Source organism: Haplochromis burtoni, unplaced genomic scaffold (genome assembly GCF_018398535.1).
Source record: "Haplochromis burtoni strain Fernald_Lab_line unplaced genomic scaffold, NCSU_Asbu1 Contig_478, whole genome shotgun sequence".
In the NCBI taxonomy this organism is placed as follows: Eukaryota; Metazoa; Chordata; class Actinopteri; order Cichliformes; family Cichlidae; genus Haplochromis; species Haplochromis burtoni.
The window spans coordinates 123,012-146,580 of NW_024582839.1; the positions used below are offsets into that span (position 1 = coordinate 123,012).

Genomic DNA, 23,569 nt, shown 5'->3' on the forward strand with positions numbered 1-23,569 from the left:
AAATAGTGTTGCAACCCGCTAAAAACCCTGCCGGCAGAAATAACTACACTATTAAAACAAGGCTAAAACATGTTTTCCATATGCTAAAATTACCCTCCCACAGTCCCATAATCCCACAGTCCAGCCACAAATGGGCGAATGGTCCTTATCTGAAAGAGACAGGAGAGGAACTTCTCTTCCTGGATGGGGAAACTCGCCAGCAACAGACCAGGGAGGAGGCTCCTGTCGCAGACCTGTCTCCTCCGGACAGCGCGTCGCCGCACAGTCCCGCCCCACTCCACACCTGAACACGGCCTCCCTCGTCTCACCGTCAGATGCAGGCAGAAGGGCATCCCTGCCCTGTTGTGCATTGCGGCCATCGCCACCCACTGTTGCCGTTAGGACTGGATCGCCGAACGACTCGCGGTACCCCACAGTCAGGCAGCAGTTCGTTCCACACACGTGCGGGCTTGCACGCGTTCCTTTTTCTCCTGCTCACCCTTCGTGCGTCGCTTCTTTCTTCTTTTGTCTCTGCGCTCACCATCCCCTTTAACAGGTCAACCTGGCGGCTGATAGGCCACCTTGGGGAACGCCCCCACCTCACAGGTGCCTACAATTGTCTGTTTAGTCCACAGTGGGTTAAAGGAACATGGTACAACATTAACACAAATATAAATATGAGGATAAAACCATGCAGTATAAATATCAATAAACAAACATGCAATATAAATATCACAATAAAATCATGCAAATAAAATCAACACTATGTACCAATACACAGATTGATAAAACATAAAAACACAAATTTCCACTGTGTGACATTGATACATTTGTAGTTTATGTATGGAGCTAGCTACCTAATTGTGCAAAACCATATGCATATGACAATAACTACCTTCATCTTCTGTCTATCATCTATATTTATATATATAGCCTACGACTGACTTCCATGAGTAATCAAGGAATAAACTATCAACAGTGTGAGATTCCACCTTATTAATCTTTAAACGACTCTCTGTTTGTTCAAATATGTTACATGCTTCATTTTATGCCTCACAATCACCAAATAGATGGAGGCAGTGGACACACAAAGACTACTGTCCCTTCTATGACTGATCAAAGTTCCTCTGACGTTAAACTGTAGGCAGTTTTTCCCCCCTCATTTGTTTTAATGGCTGACCCCCTAAACACAACTCTGAAAAGACACAGACTGTACCACACATGGTGGGGTGAAAAAAACCCCAACCCTTTTGTTATTCATTCCTTCCTTTTATATAATACTTAATAGGACACAGTGCTGACGCAGGCTGGGGAGTTGTGAACCAGTGTGTGGTGTTTGGTGCCTCTGACTCTTCATGTGTGTGAGTCATCGTGTCACCTACTGCGATCAGGTTGGTAGGTCAAAACAACAGCAAACCGTTGTTGTGACAGTTAATAATAAGCGAGCTGAGGCTTGTTTGGTGGAGGTGGTCAGTGCGTTTGTGTGTGTGCATGTGTGTTTGTGGAGCCGGGTACATGCTGCTTCAAGTTATTAATAATCATCAGACAGTAGTAGAGGGAGTCAATATCTTTTACAGCCTGTGCTTTGTGCTTATTAAATTAATAAGCCGTTTTATTCAGTTATCAAGCCCAATATGATGTACCCTAACACTAATCCTGCCACTTTTCAAAATAAAAGGACTTAGTCCTAGAGTGTTTCTTAATCTAAACCTGTGTTAACTAATATTTTAATATTAAAAATAGATCAATTTACTATATAATAACATGTCTGTACATTTCTCCTGTTCTGGCTTGTTGTTTTCAGGCTGACTGAACATTATTTCCACATATGCAGACATCTTATAAATTACAAGTTCACACTACTGCCAACAAGGTTAAGTATTTCCTGCTGTTTTCTTGTCTTCCAGTAGCATTATGCAAAAACAGTATAACAATATTTGGTGGTGAAATGGAACATGTGTTTACACAGGCTGGAATATGAATATCGTTGATACGTATCATAAAGCAATTTAATTTGTTTGAAGTCCAGGCTTTGGCTGGGCCACCTAAGGACATACAGAGTTGTTCTTAAGGCACTCCAAGTCTTTATGTTTTCTGTCACTGTCAGGCTGGGAGATGAATCATCCACCTAGTGAGGATCTGACCACCCTGAGCAGGTTTTCATTAATGGTACCACCATAGTTATCTCCATTCACCTTTTTCACAGCCCTATAGTCTCTGCTGCTGAAAAACACCCGAACAGTATAAAGTTAATGCCAACGTGCTTCACTGTAGGAAAGGCAAAGGATAGGTGTGCAGTGAAAATAATGCTTAGATTTGAGCCCAAATGGTTCAATACAAGTTTTATAATTTGAGAGTGTTTTTACGGTCATTTGTTTACAATCTCCAAACAGACTTTTTGTGATTGTCCTTCTGGCAGGTTTCCCTACAGTATCTGCAGGAAAGATCGTGACCAAGAGATCATCAGGTTCTTAGTTGGCTTGGCCAGGAAGCAATTTCTGGGAAGAGACCTGGGGGCCACTGTGCTCTTGGGAACCTTTAATGTTGCATGTGTAGATGTTTCTTTGCCTGGACATAATCACAAGCTCTCTAGGGCTCTGCAGGCAGTTTGTTTAACCTTGTGACTTGTTCTTAATCAGGAATAACACAGACTACTTAGAATTTTTTTTAGTCTGATAATTGGCTTTAACATAGACACAAGCTTAGCCACCAACACACCCCCCCATTTTTTAAATTCTCTCTTTTTTCACCTTCCTTCACTTTTGCTCTCAGTTGAAGATATGACTACACTTGCATTAATATCACACAAACAAACGTTTTTCTTCCTGCACACTTGCACTAATATCAGCTAATTTCATATGGTGTGAGGAGGAAAATGATGGAGCAGTCTACTGTGGGGATATGGATATTACTTTTATTTATATTGCACCAAAGGATAGAGTGCAATGGTAGAATGCAAACTGATTCTAGGACAGAAACAACTGCTAAATAAACTATTGTTAGTCGCGAGGAGCAAGAATCCAGATGATAAAGCTGAGTGCATGCAGAACCCAGCTCAGCAGCCAGAGCCTGAACTTTAGCAGATAACAATGGCAGTCATGTAGTCATACTTGCAGCCTCCATTTCCCCAGTACGCCTCTATAGTGGAATCACTGTTGCAGTCTAAATAATGTGATTTAGGTTATCGTAGTCCAGGAGTGGGCAAGTCCAGGCCCCGAAGGCCGGTGTCCTGCAGGTTTTAGATCTCGCCTTGGGTCAACACACCTGAATCACATGATTAGTTCGTTACCAGGCCTCTGGAGAACTTCAGGACATGTTGAGGAGCTAATTTAGCCATTTAAATCAGCTGTGTTGGTTCAAGGACACATCTAAAACCTGCAGGGACCCACCCCTGGTCTACAATAACCTAAATCACATTATTTAGACTGCAACAGTGATTCCACTATAGAGGCGTACTGGGGAAATGGAGGCTGCCCTCGGGGCCTGGAATTGCCCACCCCTGTCGTAGACTATAGATACAGTGTATATGGAACATTTAAAGATTATACTTTGCAATTGAAATTACATTATATTTTTATTTCAGTTTCACTCTTTCTACAATATTAAACGTGTGGACAAAGAGTAATGGTCTTCAGATTGTTAAGGAGGAGGGGGTTCAGAGGAAGTTGGAGCTTGTTACCATCATCGGCTCATTTGGGCAGAATGAGAATGAACAGTCATCAATCACTTGCATGTTTCTCGTTTTATTTGAATAACCAGTATAAAAAAAACCCCCAAAAAAACAAAAGCAAAAAAACCACACTGCTAAGTCTCAGCTGCCGCTCCATGCAGGAGTGGAGAAAAAGTGAGCTGCAGGTGAGTGCAGTCCTTATATAATGTGTGACAAGTGAGCGCAATTAAAGGCAAGCACCACACCCAATCAAAGGTGAGAAAAGGAAACAAAGTGAATCTGGTGAAGTGAGTGAGTGTGCTGAAAGGTGAGTCTTTACAACAAGATTCTTAATGAAAGAAAATTATTGAATCTTGCTGCCAGTTCTTCTTCTGGACAGTGTGAAGTGGAAAGACAGTACAAGCCGGGCAGACATGCACTGGGTGGAGGGAGTCTTGAACTGCTGACCTGTAGGCCCTGAGGATGAGGGGAAGATGGTAGTTCCACTCCTGCTTGTGTTCTGAGGTAAGGATAGCTAACTGCTGGGCCAGTGTCCTGTTAAACCTCTCTGGAGTGGGGTGGTGTGGGTCTTCTTAATCCCAAGGCATTTTCACATGGCAGACAGTGTGTCAGCGACAGTCTCTGCCTCCTGGTCTGGGATGGCATATGCCTCATACCACTTGGTAAAATAGCCCATGGGCCGCAAGGACATAATGGTTTCCGCTAGCTATACAGGGAAATGTCCCCTTGACATCCACAGCTACTCCACTGGTGCTCCTGCTGATTGTTGCTAAAACTGAGCATGGGACTGGTGAGAGGAATATGCATCACAGCTGTGGCAGAAGTCCTCCACATCCCTCTGCTGCTGACTCCAGTAGTAGTCCTGGTGGCACCACAATCAGCCACCTCTCCTCCCCTGTGTCAGGATCACGCTCCTCCTGCTGCCTAAGAGAACTAAACTTGGCCAACAGTCCCTTGGTGGAGTTAAAAATCCCAGTGACCTCACCCCAGTGGGGTCCCTGCAGGACTGTTAGCAGGTCTGTGTCTTGCTCCTGCTGTGCCCTCCACTCTACAGCATCCACCACAACAGAGCACCCTGCAAGAGAGCTGTGTTGCGCCGCCTGAGTTCCTGAACCTTCTCTTCTTACTTCTCACAATAAAGGCAGCCTGCTGCAGCACATGGGCGGCAAAAATGAGCATCGGTGTTGGAATGGTGTGCCTATGCTCTGTGCTCCACAGTGAAATTAATGGCCTGGAGCTACCTGCCCCTCTGGCTCCCTGAAAGACATCAGCCATGGGAGGGCAGCATGGTCAGTTCACCTTTCCATCACCTTGCCTTTCCCATTTGCAGCTCCATGTCTGTCTTGTATTTCCCGTTTTACTTTGACAATCTTGTGTCTTGTGAGATGTATTCAGTTTTACGTCCCCCCCCCATCTTACCAGATTATGTTCAGATGTCTCCTTTTGGTTACTCCTTCGTTACTGTCTGGATATATAGTGTGTTTTCCTTTGTTCCCTGTTGGATCATCTTTGTATCCTCCATGGTGTATTTCCCCCATGTCTCCATGTTTTCAGGTTTCTTGTTCCAAGTTTATAGGTTTCATATAGTGTTTAGTCTTCCCAGTTTAGGTTTTATTAGCTCCGTGTAGTCGTTCTTTGCATTTGTTTATTGTTCTGTTCAACATTCATCTTCATTTCTGGTGTCTGCATTTTGGTCCTCGTTTTCATCTCCACACTGTCTGCCAGCTCAGACCGTGACAGTATCTCTTCTACTGAATACTTTAGGTCATTTCATTTCCATTAGGGTTTTCCCTTCCCTGTGTCTTGTCTTCAGTGTCTTCTCTCTGTGTTTACTTACTTATCTGTGTCCCTTGCTCTTGCTCTCCTCACATGTAAAGTTGTGTGTCTTACTCTGTGTCTTGCTGTATTTCCTGCCTTACTTTGACAGTCCGTCATCTCATGTGCATTTTCCCTCTCTCTTTATGGCTGATTTGGTCCTCCTGTGTTCCCACCTGTGGGCAACCCATCCTCTCGTTATCCTGTGTATGCACTTAAGTCCTCATTATCCCTCTGATCATTGTTACATCGTCCCCTTTTACGGTTTTTCCATTTACGTCATGTTTCCTTCGTTAATTTCTAGTGTGTAATATGTATGGCTTATTTTGAAAGTGAATAATACTTTACCATTAGGCCCATAGCTCTGGATCTCAAACCTGTGAGCAACTGGCTCTGCAGATGCTTCTCAGTTTTTGCAAATAAATTTCAGTTAAAATGGAATTTAAACTTCCTCTCATGTCGTCTTGAATATATACTTACAAAAGTTTCATAATGTGTCCATGCATACCCATCTTTTATTAATATTAAACAGTTTTTTATACTTGGTCTCGATCTTTTAATGACATAAAGAAATACATTACAATATCTGCCTCTCCTAATGCCTTATATAAAACGACTGTGAATCCTTAAGTTTTAGTCAACATAGTTTGACCATGAAGCAGACATATTATTATCTTTTAGCTATTATCTTCATTTAAGCTCCTCAAAATGTGCTCTTTGGTTACAAAGCTCCAGATTTTTTATTTTAGTTAAAATGATTTGTGCCCCTTCACATCTTGAAAACACACTATTAAATGTCCAAACACTGACGACATACTAGTTTACCAAGTAAAAGCTTCTCTAGATACCGACCACAGCTCATTTGTTTAAAATATAAAAGTGAAGAAGCGGTGAAATAATAAGTGAATGAAAAGGAAGATGAGGACTATCAGTGCAATGAAGTAGGAGAAGGAAAGCAAACGTCCGGAGTGGCTGTGGAGAGTGCTGAGTGGGCGGGGTGGTGGAGGAGGAGGAAAGCTGAAGCTGGAGCTTGTGGTCTCAGCCTCCTTCTCAGAATTATCCCTCAGTGACGCAAGCTCCTCCACACACATCCTGACAGCTGCTCCCTGCCTGGTTACAGCTTTCCTCAGCCTGTCCAATAACATTCATGTTCATTTCCGCTTTAATGCATGGCTTTCCCTGCCGGTTTTACCAGTACAGCTCCACTAGGCCTCATTACAGCTTCATGTAATATATTGTACTAGTGGGACTGTGATACTGCAGTGCAAATACTGGATCTTCTGTTTTTAAATGCGAGTAAGCTGTGGAGAAAAAGGTGCTAATAGTTTTATGCCACTTATATCACGCAGCCAAACCATGGGTGCTCAAGAGGTAGCTGAAGGCCCTTTTGTGACTGCAGACACATCCTACCCCTTGTTTTTATAGTGGCTCTTTCACCATTAAAGTACTGTAGCAATATGGCATAACTCCTATTTGAGGGATTCCCTTAATTTAATGGCTATAAAGCCCAGCGACAACAAATTTCAGTTGCTTGACTGTTTGAGTTTTTAATCTATAATGATAGAGTATTGGCTGATTTATATTAAACAGTTATGGTTTAAATGATAAACATTCAAAATGGATGTAAAAAAATTTAGCTAAAAAAAATAAATATCCATTGCCTTAAACACACCACCATCTCTGTCAGAGGGGACACTGAGGCACTCTGTCAGCCTAGAAATTTAAAGACTATTTTTCATTAGTACCGGGTGGCGATTTGCAGGGGTTTCCAAAAGGTCATAGTACCTGGTACCATGTACCTTTTTAGTGCCTACTCTGCCAGCAAGTTATCCAAGGTGATCCAAAACTGTGACATCAACAGGCTGCATGCCACCGATTGGCTAGTCAGTGGGATCATTGGATGAGTCATAAGAGTGTCTCCTTTTCAAAACTCAAGCTCGCCATATTTTAAACCTGGCAAGGAGGGGAAACTACAAAAAACAATGCCGTGATCCCCAAGTCTGTCAAAATGCCACAGACCAAGCAGCAGGTATATCGTTGCCTCGGCGTCTACCTTTGTTATGGTGTTCATGTTGCATACTAATTACGACTCACACATATTAGGTGGTACTAGATTTTAATGGAAAACGAGTCATACCGCCTTGAGTCGCATCAAGCCAATCTGAGTAGATACTAATAGAAAAAAGGGCTCAAAGTTCTCCAGTGTGATCTGTGTCTGCTCCAAAACCTCTTCCTGATATAGGACATAACCAAAACACCTCATCTAGGAGTAACAGCCTTACTCTGAGCCCTCCAAAACCACCAAATTCTCACCCTGTGTAATGATTAGTTTTTGGGCAATGGCCCCAACACTCGTCACAGCATAGGACAAACATCAGGATACACACTGGACAGGTTGCCAGTCTATTAGAGAGCGGGAAATATAATAGAGTCTTTTCGTTGTATACATTACAGAGCTAAGAGATGAGAGAAAAGGGAAAAAACTCTGAATTTCAGTCATAAACTTCCACCTCGGGTGAGAGTGGAATATTCCACCAGTGACTGTCTACCCACAGGAGTCTTCAAACTTGGACAGTGTGTAGGAGTCTAACATATAAAGAGATCACCATTGATGTTTTTACATGTTGATACCCAGAAGAATGTTTTGTTTCCCCAGGGAACCACATCACTAGACACTTTAACCTCAGAGACTTTTCCTGAGTGTTTTCTGTACTGGAACATTCTTCTTCTTCTGCCTTCTTTATGACATAAAAGATGTTCCTATGAGCTTGTTTTCAGGCCATTCTTCACGCGTGTTGTACATTGTTGTTGCTGTTCACTCAGTTTCTAAATATGCCCATTACAGTATGGAGCTACATCATTGTGTACACATGATGTGTCAGAGCAGGTGACAAAAACAGGACAATGCAGACTATGAATCTATGATGAAGATGTTTTTTTAAAGGGTGGGAGGATTCCTATCTTTAGTCAAATATTTCCAAGATGATCAGTTAGAAAACACCCTCACACACAAGAGGTGATGCCTGTTAAGGCAGAGACAGTGAAATGTTTCTCTCTTAGAAAAAGATGGACTGCTCTGTGCCTCCATGTAGGTTGGGGGATTTCAGATATATTGAGATCTTATTGAGATCTTGTTCATAAGTACTGGAAGATTAGCAGGCAGATTGGTGCTCCATCCACAGTGATCTGAATGTTATTCCAGCGTCCCTATACAGTACTACATTACTACTATAGTAGTTAGCAGTTTCAGTTAATTTGTTCTGGATAAAGTGCAGATTAACAGTGTGTGAAAAATCATTTTTTCTTTACTTCTGACATGATGTGGTATGGATTTTTTTTTTTTTTGTATGTGACGCTGGATGACTCTTGTACTGAAAAAAAAGATCCAGGCAAATCTATCTAAATAACTGATCTTTGGGTACAAACAAAAAGAGTGCTGACAAAATCAACAAAAAAGTATTCTATATCTTAACAATATTTAAATTAAAAATGTCAACTGTTGTTTTTGATCAGACTCCCATCATACAACCTTTAATAACACCAGGTGACAACACTTCCTGTTTACTACTTTTTTTGCATCAAAGTGCATGACGTACATTACAGTGAGATGAAATGAGAGTCATGAGAGTAAAACCAGCGAGTTGTGTTAGTCACGCAGTGAGAAGCAGGTTAGATTCTCACCACACGCTGTTCTCTCATGGCCACATTAAAAAGGCTGTGAAGTAACTACTTTCTGAGGTCTTGAGGGGATTTCCATGACATATCAGAACTATTCATCTGCCTTTGAGAGATAAGCTCTGTCTAAGATTTTGGGACATCCCAGAAAAGCCCTTGGTCTATTTCCTCTGCCTGAGGTCAGAGACATTATGACCACCAACAACTAGTATCTTTGTCAACTTGTTCCATGATGGCCTTCAGTTTTATGTGATTTCTTTGAATCACATTTTCATGAATTCCATTTAGGTGAAATGGAATGAAGCAAAGCTAAGTGAATGACTTGGGTCGGAGCAACAAAGCTCAAGTTACAGGTCTGCTAAATAAAATTAACATGTCCTCTGGAGCTAGACTGGGTGTTCCACTGACTGCACAGCATGTTTGTCCCCTGCTTGTTGGCTACATGCAAAGTTCAAACAACAATTGTTAAGGCAAAGAGCCAATCTCAAAACTAAATTCCGAAGGAGCTTAACACATTAGCAAGGAAGGGGATGAGGGAAATCAGAAGGCAAAAACAGACTCTGGGGGGGGCAAGTCAGGACTAAGCATAAACTCACTGGATACTTCGCTATGCACACTTTGCTAGTATTGTGCTGGACCCCCCCTTTTTTTTTTTTTTTTGGTCTTCAGAGCTGCCTTAAATCTTTGTGGCATCAATGATGTTGGAAACATTTCTTAGATTTGGGTCCAGTTGATGAGATTTGTCTGCTGTACATTCATGATGTTTTTTTTTCTTGTTCCACCACATCTCAAAGGTGCTCTATTAAACTGAGATCTGCTGCCTGTCGAGTTAATTTGAGAGCAGTGAACTCTGTCATGTTCAATAAGCCAGTTTGAGATGATTAGAATTTTATGAAATGGCATATTATCCTGCTGGGACCAGCCTATAGCTAGCGTATAAATCATGCTCAGTTGGCACTAAGTGGCACATTGTGCCAGGAAAATATTCCCCAGACCATTATACCACCACCTGCCTGAATCATTGATACAATGTAGGGTATTTTTATATTTGTCCAGAGATAAAACTCAAAACTACAAGCCCCACAGAAACCCCATCTAATTGTTTTCTGGGGTTAGCCAATTAGAATAAGATTAACTTAAAATGGAAGGAGCTAAAGTTTTTCTGTTTGTTTGTTTTTTAACAGAGGATGAACTGAGGTGCCACACCAAGTGCAGTATAAAAATAAGGATTATTTTGAATTCTCAGTCAAGCAAAGCTGCCCTATGGGAGTTGAAGAACTAAGTATAAATCATTATTGTGCATTGGGATTAAATACCATTGTGTTTTTTTCTCATGCGTACTTGCATTTCTATAGTTTGACAAAGAATAAAACATTTCGAAAGAAGCTCTTGTTTATTCTGCGTGGGACAATGTGTTTTTAATTGCAAGAAGAAGGCACATCTTAAATAACCATAAGAGAATTGGAGCAGCACCAACCCAGCATTGCTGCCAGTGAGTGCACAATATGAAATACAATATATGAAATTCACCTGCTCACAATAATAATGTTAGATCCAGAATAGTGGAGGCCAATTACTCTTGTTTGAGAAAATAGCATTTTGTTTTTCATTTTTAAGGGAAAGGGTACCATTAATTCTGGTAACTTAATATTGAAAATAGCCAGGTTCTCAGTCAGACTAGCTGAATGTACTGTGCAAATAAGTGTTGCATATAGTCTGTGAAAAGAGCTTGTTATTTGCAGAGAGGAGGAAACTGGAAACCAAGCAAGCAACACCTGAAAGAAGCAGAAAAGGAAAAAAACAAACCCACAATAAAACCCAAAGGAAGTGGTGTTTTTGTTTTTTTGTTTTTTTTTTAATCTCATTCTCTAGCATTGAAATAAACACTGTTTTGAACATGAGATATACTTTAAGCTGAGTTAGCAAAAGTTCAGACACTCTGTACTTAAGTACAAGTACAAATATTGCTGTTAAAAATACTCCAGTAAAATTAAGCAAAATAAATTGATATTTTCTATTTCCAAAACTGTAGAACATAGGTGTTAAACTCTGGCCTGCAAAGCCATACCAAATTACTATTAGAGCTGGCCTACTGGTATTATACAGCTAATATATATATTGTTTAGTATTAAGCTTTGCTTGTTCCATATTCAGTTTTTCAGCAAAACGTGTTTGAGTCCATAAGAAAAGATTCATTCTTATATCTGGAGGAAGAATTTTTTTTTTTCAATAAATATTAATGTTAGCCCACGACTTTGTTCCAGTTTTGAATTTTGGCCCACTGTGTATTTGAGTTTGACACCGCTGCTGTAGAGGGTGACTTTGCCTCTAAACAAAACAATGTGTACAGTCAGGAATTCATGAGGTGGGGGAACCCTAAAACTGCTCACTGTGGGGAAAAGACTCATAATTCATAATAATTTCTATTGAGAGCTCCATTAGGTTTTCTTTGTGTACAGGCTGTGATCAGCTGACCTGTTGTTCTTTGTGGATGTACACAAATGAATTCAACAGCATGTCAGTAGTTCTGGCTGATTTCAGGGCTCTACACTGACAGCACACTGTTTATAGTAGACTGTATAAAGTTGGTATGAAGGTGGAATTAGGTCAGTAAGCATCGTCAGCTAAAATTCAAATGAATCTCTGCTACACTTCATGTAACCTTACTCTGACCATGAAACCGCAGCCAATGTGCACCAGTCACACACTGTTCTTTAATTTAAACCCATCACACTACAGCAAATTAACCTGTTTATCTTCCATTAACATGCAGAGGATTTTCATGCAACCTTTAAATAACAGTTAGTCTACCTCAGTTTGTTTAGCAGCATGTTTCACAACAGGAAAAAATATATAACAATGTCACATGTACAGACCCAATATCTCATTTTAAAAACACAAGGACTTACATGTACATTTCCAGTTTATCAGATCCCACTGAGCAGCCCTTACCTTTCAATCTAACCTCTCTTCTTCCTCTACTGTCCTGTCTTTCTTATCTTTCTCCATCTCTGAGTGAAGCTAGCTCTCTTTCATTTCTCTCCCTGTGAAATACAGCAGCTTGACCTTTGGCTGTGACAAATTACACAGGAACAGTTTGCGTGTTTGCTGATGTTTGTTGAGCTGATAAAACGCTGCATTTGATATGACCTGCCACTTAAAAAAAATGTTACTCCCTTTAAGCTCGCTCCTCCAGAATAAAAAAAACAAAACACCGTCCCACTTTTAACCCCTGACTTTTGCACACGTTATCTCTTTTTATGCGAGAACAGGACTACCTTTCATGTCTTTCTGTTTAGGCTCAAATCGGTTTGATGTTTGAAGGCTCGCAATGATAAAATAATAACTCGACCCAAATGCGTTAAAGCAAAAGTAACGAGGCTGTTTTGAAAATGTCGAAAGTACAGATATTTGTTTAGAAATGTAGGGTGTAAAGGTAATAAGTAGTCAGAAAACAATACTTAAGTACTGATACATGAAAATTGTAGCTAAGTACAGTAACAGAGTATTTGCACTTTGTTTCTTCCCACCTCTGACTTTAAAACAGTAAAAAGGAAAATTCTAGTTATGGGAAAACACATTATTGCCATAATAGGTTTGTTAAATTTTAAACAATGAATAGAAATAAAACAATTAAATTAAATTAAATTAAATTGGAACATTTGAGCTCAGCATGGTTGAAATATTCTGGGGAAAAAAACACTCAGAAATATTGGGATTAAAGTTAATATATTCACTGTAAATCAAATCAAAAGGCAAAAGATCAGGTATAAATGCACAATTAATGCCACTTTACATTTTTTATTTATTTAATTTATCCACAAGTAGATAAATTTATATCAGATTTGAATTAGTTAAGACGAATTTGAAACTACTCATTATACCAGAGTAAACATGACATGTCAGATTTTTGTCCGTTTCTGATCATCTGTATCAACTTTATCCTTTGAATTATTATCAGTTTATTACCTGTGGCAAACGTTTTTAAGGGAGATTTATGATAGCAAATTAGGAGAATTATATGTTAAATGAATAGACTATCATTATCTAGAGAAATCCTGAGTTTCATGGATTGAAGTTTCTTAAGAAAACACACATTGCCTCAGATAGTATTAAAAATTTTTGTTTCAAATGTACATTTTGATCTTGGATGTTTTTTTCTCTGGTATATATAATAATTAAAAAACACACACGTATGATAAAAGCACCAGCCTACAGTTCGCTTTTAGTGGAATACGCTTTTAAGGTGACCCGGAAGTGTTTCTATTTACACCGGATATCGAGCTTGTCAATGTGACCTGCCGTTACTCGCACACAGTTATGTTTTAATAGACGCGATTAGATAAACACTTAGAAAATGTTTCTCACCACAGTAAACTGTAAGTATTTTATTCTCTTAAATCTTGTCTTCAAACAGCACGACGCATGCGTACCTAGAGCTCTCCCAATACGCTGTTGTGGGGTTAGCTGATGCTAAAACGTGAGCTGCTCTTAAAATATACGTCTGTTCATGTGGGCAGTCACTGTGAAATATTTTATAATAAATTTATTTCACACGTTTCAGTGGTTTTGGGTTTTAGAGAGATAGATTTAGCTTCTGGATAGTACAGCAGTATGTGTTCAGTGTCCATTCACTGGGCTTTGTAAGTGCGGAAATCTCAGAAAGCACCTGTGCTACTCGAGAGGTAGTTTTTCTTTTCATTTAGATGTGTAGGAGAGTCTTTGAGTTTTCAGCAGATACTTGCACACAACCTTAACAGCTTTAAGGACTTTCTGGGGCTGGTGTTGGCGTGCTGTTAGCAAGTTTCCACTAAAATCCCGTTGCTCTGAGTGCTGCTGAACGATATCTGTTGGATTCACCTGCATAAGATTCTTTCTTTCTTTTCTTTTCTTTTTACAGTGGCGAAGGCAAAATCCAAGTAAGTGCACTGGCTGATTCTTTGAAAGTCTAGTCAATAGGCCTCATTCACACATGAAGCATAAGGCTGTGCGTAAACCGTGCATACTGAGGATTTACGCGTAAATTTCTGTTTCATTAAAATAATCTTAACAGAATTTGCACTTCGGAGTACAGATGTACCTTTCCTTTACGTCATGGAAACGAACACGTGATGAAAGCCGGGCTGTCTTAGAGCATTTAAACAAACATCTTTACACTTAATACTATTACTTATCCACATGTTGGATCCCATCCCTAATCCAACTCTAACCATTTGTCCAAGTCGAGGTCAGGCAGGAGTCTCGTGGGATGTGATGTTTGTAGACGGCATTGTAATCTTTACTGGGAGTAGAAAGCAGATGGAAGAACGTCTGGACAGTTGGAGGTATGCTCTGGAGAAAAGAGGAATGAAAGTCAGTAGAACACGTGTAAGTGAGAGCAAGACAGGTGTAACAGTGAAACTACAAAGAGAAGAGGTGGTGAAGGCGGATGAGTTTAAATACCTGGGCTCAGCCATCCTAAGCAATGGGCAGTGCAGAAGAGAGTGCAGGCAGGGTGCAGTGTCAGGGATAATTTCTTATATATCATTTTTTAGCCACAGGGACCGGAAAGTTTACAAGATGATAGGTTTGATGTATGGTTTGGAGACAGTGGCACTAACGAACAAAATAGAAGGCTGAGCAGGAGGTGGCATTATTTAAGATGGGAGTGGCCATGATGGACAAGATTAGACATGAGTACATCAGAGGGACGGCTCAAGTTAAGTGGTTTGAAGACAAGGTTAAAGAAGCAAGCCTGAGATGGTTTGAATGGGCAGAGGAAAGCTGGCAAATACACTGGATAAAGGATGTAAAGTATGGAGTTGCCAGGCAGGAAGAAAAAGAGGACTACTACAGAGAAGATTCATAGATGTAATGATGGTGGACCCTAAAGGGAGCAACCAAAAGAAGAAGAGCACTACTAATATGAATTGTTATTATTATTAGTCATTTCATCTTGGTCATTAGTTACAGGTTTCCAGAATAAGATAAGCAAAAAGTTTCTCAGAATTGAATAATGAACTGTAAGGAATTCAGGGTTTGACATGAGCACAGGGCCGGTATAACTGTACGTCAGGCAAGTTGCTTCTCCAGGTGCTGACTTTGTTTCCACCTGTCACAGCAAACTGGTTAAAGCTACCCTCACTGAAGAATATTTTTCTCTTGTTTTGTCATTTTAAAGAAAGCATGTGATATTTCTGAAGCAGAGAGTCTATTATTGTGTGACTATTAAGGTGGTTTCCTCCTGTGACTCTAACCCTTTCTACTTCAGTTGTGCTGATTGCAGGTAGTGCACACAAACCTGACGGGTTAGAATAATCCAGTGCACAAATCCAACGCTAATTTTGTGCAGAGGTTAAGAACATTTCTGCACGTGCACCCGTGAATGAGGCCTGTTGTTAGTGTTTCGTGTTGAAATGGCAGTCACCTCTCTGTGTGTTGCTTACCTGTCAGGACCATCCTGGTGCAGATGGTGAGTGCTGCAGGGACCGGATACTTCTTCAACACAAAGAGGAACCGACTCAGAGACAAACTGGTGCTGCGCAAACACGATCCATTTGGTAAGAGCCGTGTGAGGACAACTATGACACACAAATACTCATTAAAGCAAAATCCATATAACCCAGGATATCTTTTCCTTGTCTGGCTTCACTTATTCAAGCGGCAGCAAGCAGGCTAAGCAGTCACATGAAGGTGTTGGCACTTTAATAAATCACTACTTGAAAAGTGAACCCAGGGTTTCCCAATCGACCTTTGAGCACACAACAGTATATGATTGTTTTTCTTTTAACTTGGAAACTATTTGTATTTAAACATGTGGTGTGATCAAAACATTCTTCCCAAAGTGAAAAGCCGTACCTGATTCTAAATTTGGCAAACCTCCAGTTCAAGATTATCTTCTCGGGCATATCCAGAAAGCTTCAATCGTTGCTGCTATTTTTAGAGATGTCCTTGGCTGTCCTGTTCTGACCATTTTCACTGCGAGTTTCATCATGACCTCACTGTGCTCACAATTTTGACACACTGGAGGGGATACAAACAAAAGTACAGGGGGACAAATATAATTTGACTTCTGCTGAGTGATCCAAACTGTCCAAGCATAACACCTGGAATAGATTAGTCCAATTTAAAATCAGCTAAGGATTCAAATTTATGGTGGACCTGTTTTCAGAACGTGTTGGTCACACCTTCTGTTCACCCCAGTGGAAAATAAACAAAACCCATATTTGGAGTGACCCTTGACTTCCACCTACTTTCTGCTTTTTGTCTTTTCAGTGAACAAGCACGTCCTGTTTTTTGAGAAGAGGAAGATCAGATCGATTTAACCGCAGCACACCGACACACACAGATGGACAAAATGAACTTGCAGAGGTTTAAAGGCATCGTTTTTATTGCCGGGGATGGTACAGCGGGTTAATCTGGTTGACGTGTTTATCAGAGGATCTTCCTGGATGGATAAAAGTGGAACTCCAGGCTTGAACAAAAGAGACTTGAAACCAGAAAAGTGATGTTATGTAAGGGGACCACCGCTGCCATGATCTGAAGCTGTTCATTGGTTCAAAATAATTATTTAATTGGGTGAATGTACTTTGTGAAACATTTGTTGTGGTTAATTCAAATAAAATAATCTCAATGATTGACTTATCTTTAATGGTAATCAATTTTAAGATATCTTAAGCAGCAAATTTTCATAAGAACATTTAGTGTTGAGTCTTTCTGACCCCATTCAGATGTGGTCCCTTAACATCAGGGTCTACTGCTACTCTTGGAAGTATTCATTTGGGAGGTCCCGTCTGTACGGAAAAGACGTCTGCGTGCCGATTTCCCGCACGCTCACCCCTGCCACCAGATTGGCTCTGCGGGCCATCTCCTCCAGAGGCATGTGTGGGTGGTTGGCCATGTAAAATGCCAGTGCTCCAATGAAGCTATCACCAGCACCCTGAGAAGAAATAAAACAACAATGCATTGTTAAGGGGACCTTATTTTCAAACAGGTGGCAGTTAAATACAGACAAAATTTCAAGTAATGAGGTGCAGCCAGGTTTAGACAGTTTTTTTCTCTTGGCTCTATATTTTACATAGTGACATTTATGAGGGGCAGCCAATCAGAAGAAAGATTGCTCAAGGCAGCATGGAAGAGAGCTAAAACAGGTCATTTCACGCAGAGGATGAACTGAGCTGCACTGTAGCTCAGTATTACATTTGAATATTTTGAACTCTGAATCATGCAAAGCTACTGCAATTGAGTCCAGTATTAAAAAACAGGAATCTAAAAATTAATAAAATCACTCTACAATCTATATGGCACAATATACCAAATAAATTATGCAATTTCAATCCCTTTTATTTCATTTGTTATGCAACCTGGTTAAATAATAAAATACTGGCATCTCGGGCAGATTTCCCCAGATTTCTTTTTGGGGAAAAAATTTGGGTTTTTCATCAGATTTCATTACCACAGATATGTCGCGTACACTCTGGGGCTCCTTCATTAACACCACCCCTCATATCTAAATGTATTAACCTGAACTCTTTTCATTTAAAAGTGTATATACTCATTTTTGGTTCCCTTTTGGTCTCAGCTACTTTTTTTTATTTTTTTTATTAGTATAAGCTGTGGATTTTTACCATCTATCATCACTACTCATTTGCTTTTTCTGCCATTTATCCATCGCTGTTAACAATTTAACCTCCTTAGAAATTACTTTTAGCAGTACTACTAATGGCATTTCAGGCTATTTACAGGCCCATAAAAAGGGCCTTAAAAGGTAATAGACTTTTAAAGGTCCAAATTACATCACAGCATTGGTTTACAGTTTTAAGATTTGCATTAGGTTACTGAACAACTACAGCTTTGTCTAAAAAAGAATTCTTAAAAAGGGAATAATCACCCACAGTATTCATGTTAACTGACAATATTCAGTAAATATTCTGGCATGAAATTATGCTGACACTGGCTTGTGTAAGATAGAGAAAAATATTATATTATTTAATCGAAGCAACATGTTACCTGTCACTTTGTGTTAAGTTGTCCCAAATTATCTGAGTGTTTGTTACCAAAGAGCCAGACTTTATGAGAAACTTTCAAAGTTTTTGTTTGGACATTGGCTTCTTTTACTCATTTTCTGTGAATTCCTCGTCATTTTCCGAAGAATGAATATATATTTAAAAAGCCACTTAATAGATCTATGAATCATTCAAACAGGAAAAAGGCTCCTAACTCAAGGGATGAATCACTGTTGTGTCTACGCACAACCGACAATTTAACAAAAAAAACTTATTTTAAATTGTATCTTTAGTCAGTTACTAGGGGTGGGGGAAAAAATCGATACTGTGTAGTATCGTGATATTTTGTTTGCTAATAATGTATCGATACAGGGACAGCAGAAATCGATATTTTGTTACAAAAAAGGTTTTTGTGCTCTGACTTCAGAGCATGTTGATCCTTTTTCTGAGCAACAATCCTGACATTCCTTCACTGTCCAAATGTGTTTAACTTTTTTTTTGGCAGCAATAAACATGACAGTTTACTTATTTTAATTTAAGACATGTTTTATTTTAATTAAGTTTAATGTAAAATTATATTTTGTTTTAATTTACTTTCAAATTCTTCAGTTGCCGAATGGGCTGCATAGTTTTCATAAATTGCATAGTTCAGAATAGCTATAATTGTACCAGATGGTTGCATTCAGTTAAGTTGGACTAGTATGTAATACAAACCGTTCAGTTTGTCAACAATAAAACTGACTGAAATGAGAGAAAGACTGAGTGCGAGACTTTATCAATATTCATTTTATCTAATATCAAAGTTTACCATTATGTACAGAATCTGAATATCGCAGATATTTTAAAAAAAATCGCAATAATATTGTATCGTGCGTTAAGTATTGTGATAATATCGTATCGTGGGATGTATGGTGATTCCCACCTCTATTAGTTACTAACAACTTGTAACAAAAACACATAATTTGTTCCCATGTCTTTAGTTGAATCTACAAAAAAGGCCAAACAATAAAAATAAAAATAACTGAGCTCTTAGTTAAAAACATGGCATATATTTGCATGGTGTGTCCAGACTAGACAAGTGGAGGACAAAAGCAGTAGCATGCATAAAAAAATTCTACAATAGATGAACAGGGGTTAAGCTATAACCTTGAAAAGAAAGCTAGCAAAGACCTTCAGATGATCTGTCAATGGAAATATTCTTAAGGAAGTGAAATGGGAAGAAAACATTGGACTGAAAATCAGAGGGATCAGGTCTTTTGAATTGTATTTCTGTGTATTTTTGCACATGCATCATTCTCAGTGTCAGATTTCTAATTTTCCAGGCAAAATATTAAGAAATGAGCCTAGCTCAAGACTTGCACAGTACCATATTCTTATATCCAGCTGACAGTTTATCAGTTATTAACGGTCTTAATCACTTATTTGTGACAGCTTAATATTTCACTACTTTTATCTTTTAGTCCACTAAACAATGGCTGATTCTTTACAGAAATATTTTATCTATTTATCCATACTTACCCCTAACTAAACCTTTATAATTGTAGCCTGACTTTAAAAGGGGACTACAGCTTTTCTCTACTAAGCATTTTAATATTTTGAAACGCATTTTAGTTTTTCACTTCTACTGCTTATTCTTCTATTTTTTTAGCACACATTATTATTATTATTTTAATATATATTAGTTGTGTTAATCTTTCCAAGGTCCCCCAACTACTACTGAAGTAACCTTTTGGAGTAGCTGTAACCCTGGACTATTGTCCCAGTCAACAATTCCTGAAAACATGAAAGCTGGAGGGGAAAAAAAGTCAATTTAAAATATTTGGATTTTTTTCAAATATTTTTCCTAAAATGCTTCTTTCTGGGGTTTTTTTTTTTTAAATTATTATTATTTTAGAGAGAACATGAAACACACTTAAAAGACGAGGGGAAGCTTCATGTCTAAATTCACTAAGCTGCCAACAGTAGGGGGTGCTGTGGCATTTTCCAGCTGTTTGACTTGTACTGCTGCCTGCAACTAGTTTGAAATGACTTACTGGTTTGCCCTGTGTGAAAGTGTGTCTGTCAACTCTAACAAAACATCAGAATTAAGGGCTTTAATCGGTTTCACGTAAAACCAGCAAAGTCATAAATCTGGCACTCGTGAAATGCCTAAAATGTGATGTGACTGTTTCCCAACATCCTTTAAGGATGTTAAGTGTTTTATCATCTGATCAAATGACTACAGAAAGAAAAGCCAGCTTTCACTAATTGTTTTAAAAAGTCAGCTGAGTAACACGCGGCTGCCTCCTAACCTAACTGCCAGCAGCTCTGGTGTTTGGTTATTACCAGGAGTACATAAATCAAACCCTCATCTATTGATAAAGAAGGAATGTGCTGTGTACGCCCTGGAGGAGTGGTTTGCTGGGACGGGATGTCTAGAATGGGTTTGTGTGTATGTGTGGGGGGGCTCACTGATGGGAAAAAGCACACTGGTATGTGGCGACATGCTCATGTTTAACCACAAATGGCCCCCCGACACTGGTTCACACAAGCCCGCTCCATTACTCATCACATCGGCGCTCAAAAGACTTCATTGCACTCTCTACTGAGCATCTCTGTGAGCCTCCCCTGCTCATCCTCCAACTGCAAAGTAACGCTTTTGTCAAAGTGATGATTCAGTGGCATGGCGCAAAAACAAAAACCCCCAGCAACCCCCGAAATAACACTTCTGATTTGACCGTTACTGCACCTCTCCCTCCAGGCTCTTGCCTCTGGTGTGACTCCTGGACGGCAGAGATGCTGGAAAGAGTGAGATCAGAGATGAAACATTTCACAGGCCTGCTGGATTTCCATGTTTAAACCCTTGGCGTGTTTATGTCTCCTGTCTGGTAGCTGGGCTGGGTTACAGTGAAGCCTGCGTTTGGAACTGAAGCTTTGGTGGAGTGGCTCCACTGGTTTGACTCTGGCCCGTCTCCCAGTTAACATGTTGGGGTTGAGATGACTTTTGAGTGGGGATTGATGGTAGCAGCCAAAAGATTATGTGATAGAAACTGGAAGATTGCAGTCTTCATAGTCACAACAATAGATGATTATTTTTTAACCACAGGATGCTTCACATGATGACGTCCCAGTAATCCCTGCAAACACAGCCACCTCTGTCTTGTCACACTACAAAGAGGCTGGAACAAGTTTTAAATGAGCCAAATTCTTTATGAATGAAAAAAAAAGCCTTTAAATGCATTCCTTGACAGACAAAAGTGACGTAAAGTGGACCTATTTCTTTTTTCCTGATTGTTCCAAGTGTTACAAAGGACAATAGACCCACAGACTCCCATGTTAAAATGAGAAATAATACTTACAGCCTGGGATGAAATCTGATTTAGTCTCCTATTATAAACATGTACAAAAAGCGGGAAAAAGAATAGATTTTAGGTCAGCTTAAAGCCAGGAGGTGTGGCAGCTTGTTTGACAGGCTTTAGAGTAGGGTTTGACAAACCCATTACATGTGTCACGTATATATATGCCACATGTAAAAACCAACATTTATCTACAGTTCAAGTTACATACATATCCAATATATATCCTACCATTTTAAAGGTAGGATATATACGGGCTTTTTATCTGCTACTGTAGTTTCCAACAAAGGAATAACCTCGGCAACCAAAAACTGCAGTTCCGCCAATGGCCACCTGTGGCTGACTCTAAAAGCGAGTCCAACCCATAGACTCCTGTTAAAACGCTCATCTTTACAGCAACAGTAAACATGAATGCAGCCTGATGCACAAAATTACTTTAGTAGATAAAGCTCTTTTTATGTGGGAAGTTGGCTGTATGGGGCTGAATTTACTTATAATAATTTAGATTTTGTTAGGGCTTAAAGTCAGAGGTGTCAATACAGGCACCTGTCTGCTGGTTGGAGGCACTAATTGAAGGCACTGACACAGAGTGTTGAACTGATTTAATGCCTTTTTGGAGCATCTTTATTTGAATTATCTGACTAATATCACTTCCTGTGTAGTATAAACAGTCATAAGAAGTTTTTGCTTCATTTTGGGTGAGTAAAATTGTACAATACTTTATTAGTCTACACATTGAAATACACTGAGGTGTTGCTTGCCTGGTTTTCAATATCCTGCACTTTGAACCTAACAAGCTCCTTGCCACAGAACACTCAACACTCTTTTTCACAGTAAAGTCAGCCATTCTGACCTGTGACTGAGAAGCTGGCTGTTTAACAGTAGGAGGGATTCATAACGACATGGCCAGAATTATTGGTACCCCTCCAATTTAGAAAGAAAAAAAACACAACTTTCTCTGGTGACAGTGATCATGGTCCACCATTCTGAATGATCCAGAGCTTACATTTTATTTGAAAAAAGGCAACAAATGAAAAGGGCACATGACGTATTTGTAGCATTAATTCAATGAGCAATCCAGCCTCAAAAGCCTGAGGCTTTAAAAAGTAGCTGTGCATGCTTTAAATAACGTCTACGATTCCACTGCACATTTTCAATTTGGTTGCAAGAAAAGAAACGTATAAAATCAAAAGTTTATATGTTTAGCTGAAGTGAAAAACCTCCATGTGTTTATCTTAATGCACTAATAGTGCGTATTGCATTTTGCATTGCAGGATATCTTAATATATTTATAAAAGGAAGCATTTTGAGGGAAACTGAGCGTGTAGAGAGACTGAACAAAAAAATTTAATTTGTAGGCTTTAATTCAATGATTAAATCAGTTAATAGAATAGTTATATGATGAGGCAATAAAACTTCACTTTTCCGGTCCAAACTTCAGCTCACTTGCTTGTACAATTGCCCAACCTTTCTGTGTCTTACTAACATCTCTGTCCCTGAGACTGGCATGTGACGCTACTGGATCAGGCGAATGAAGCTCAACAAGTTTGACAAGCGCTCCCCCCTTCAGCTTCGCTGCCGCTGCCCTCGACACACTTTGGTGAAGGTTAGATCTGGAGGCCCGTCAATCAAGTGACACAAGCGCTCGCCGTGGATGAGCTGTGATGTTCTCGCTGCTCGGCCCCCTGCCCGCTGTGCCTTGACCTCCACGCCATTCCTCTGCCTGTTCTCCACTGATACTCACACTGAAGTTAGAAATCAGGGTGGCAGACACATCTGTAAGAAGCTCACCAAATTAAAAAAGTGGAACTTCTCTATTGTTGTTTTTGTGGGGAGCCAGCGTGATGTAAATATATATAACTTTACAATGGGTCAATGGGAAATGGGAAATGGAAAAGGAAGTAAATGAAGTTGCGTGAGGATCAAATCCTCAAAATAAAAGAATAAATTGACAGATAAATGGAAACAGTGACACCTCACAGTAAATAACAGTCGGCACTTTTCAATTCATGTTATTTTTCCAGCAATTTTGAGCCTTCATGGCTTCATACAGGAGATAATCACATTACATTTTCAGCGCTGAGAAATACAACAATTATTTATTTCAACAA

The 23,569-nt window shown here is 39.6% G+C and overlaps 2 protein-coding genes across 4 annotated transcripts in view; one reads left to right on the top strand and one right to left on the bottom strand.

Moving 5' to 3' along the window:
- Window positions 1-13,404: 13,404 nt before the first annotated feature.
- Window positions 13,405-16,758, top strand: mrpl33 (mitochondrial ribosomal protein L33). The gene is made up of 4 exons (XM_005946260.3): window positions 13,405-13,518; window positions 14,040-14,058; window positions 15,572-15,678; window positions 16,394-16,758. The coding sequence occupies exons 1-4, from the start codon at window positions 13,497-13,499 to the stop codon at window positions 16,441-16,443; spliced, it is 198 nt and encodes a 65-aa protein (XP_005946322.1). The 5' UTR covers window positions 13,405-13,496; the 3' UTR covers window positions 16,444-16,758.
- Window positions 15,672-23,569, bottom strand: part of rbks (ribokinase) — a 56,206-nt gene continuing 48,308 nt past the window's right edge. For 2 of the 3 annotated variants that reach the window (XM_005946258.2, XM_042213754.1), the window contains exon 9: window positions 16,487-17,057. In XM_005946258.2, the coding sequence (XP_005946320.1) occupies window positions 16,878-17,057 (180 nt within the window). In that variant the 3' untranslated portion in view covers window positions 16,487-16,877. Of the gene's footprint in view, window positions 16,142-16,486; window positions 17,058-23,569 lie in introns of those variants that run through there. The other variant, XM_005946259.3, reaches the window with a different exon arrangement.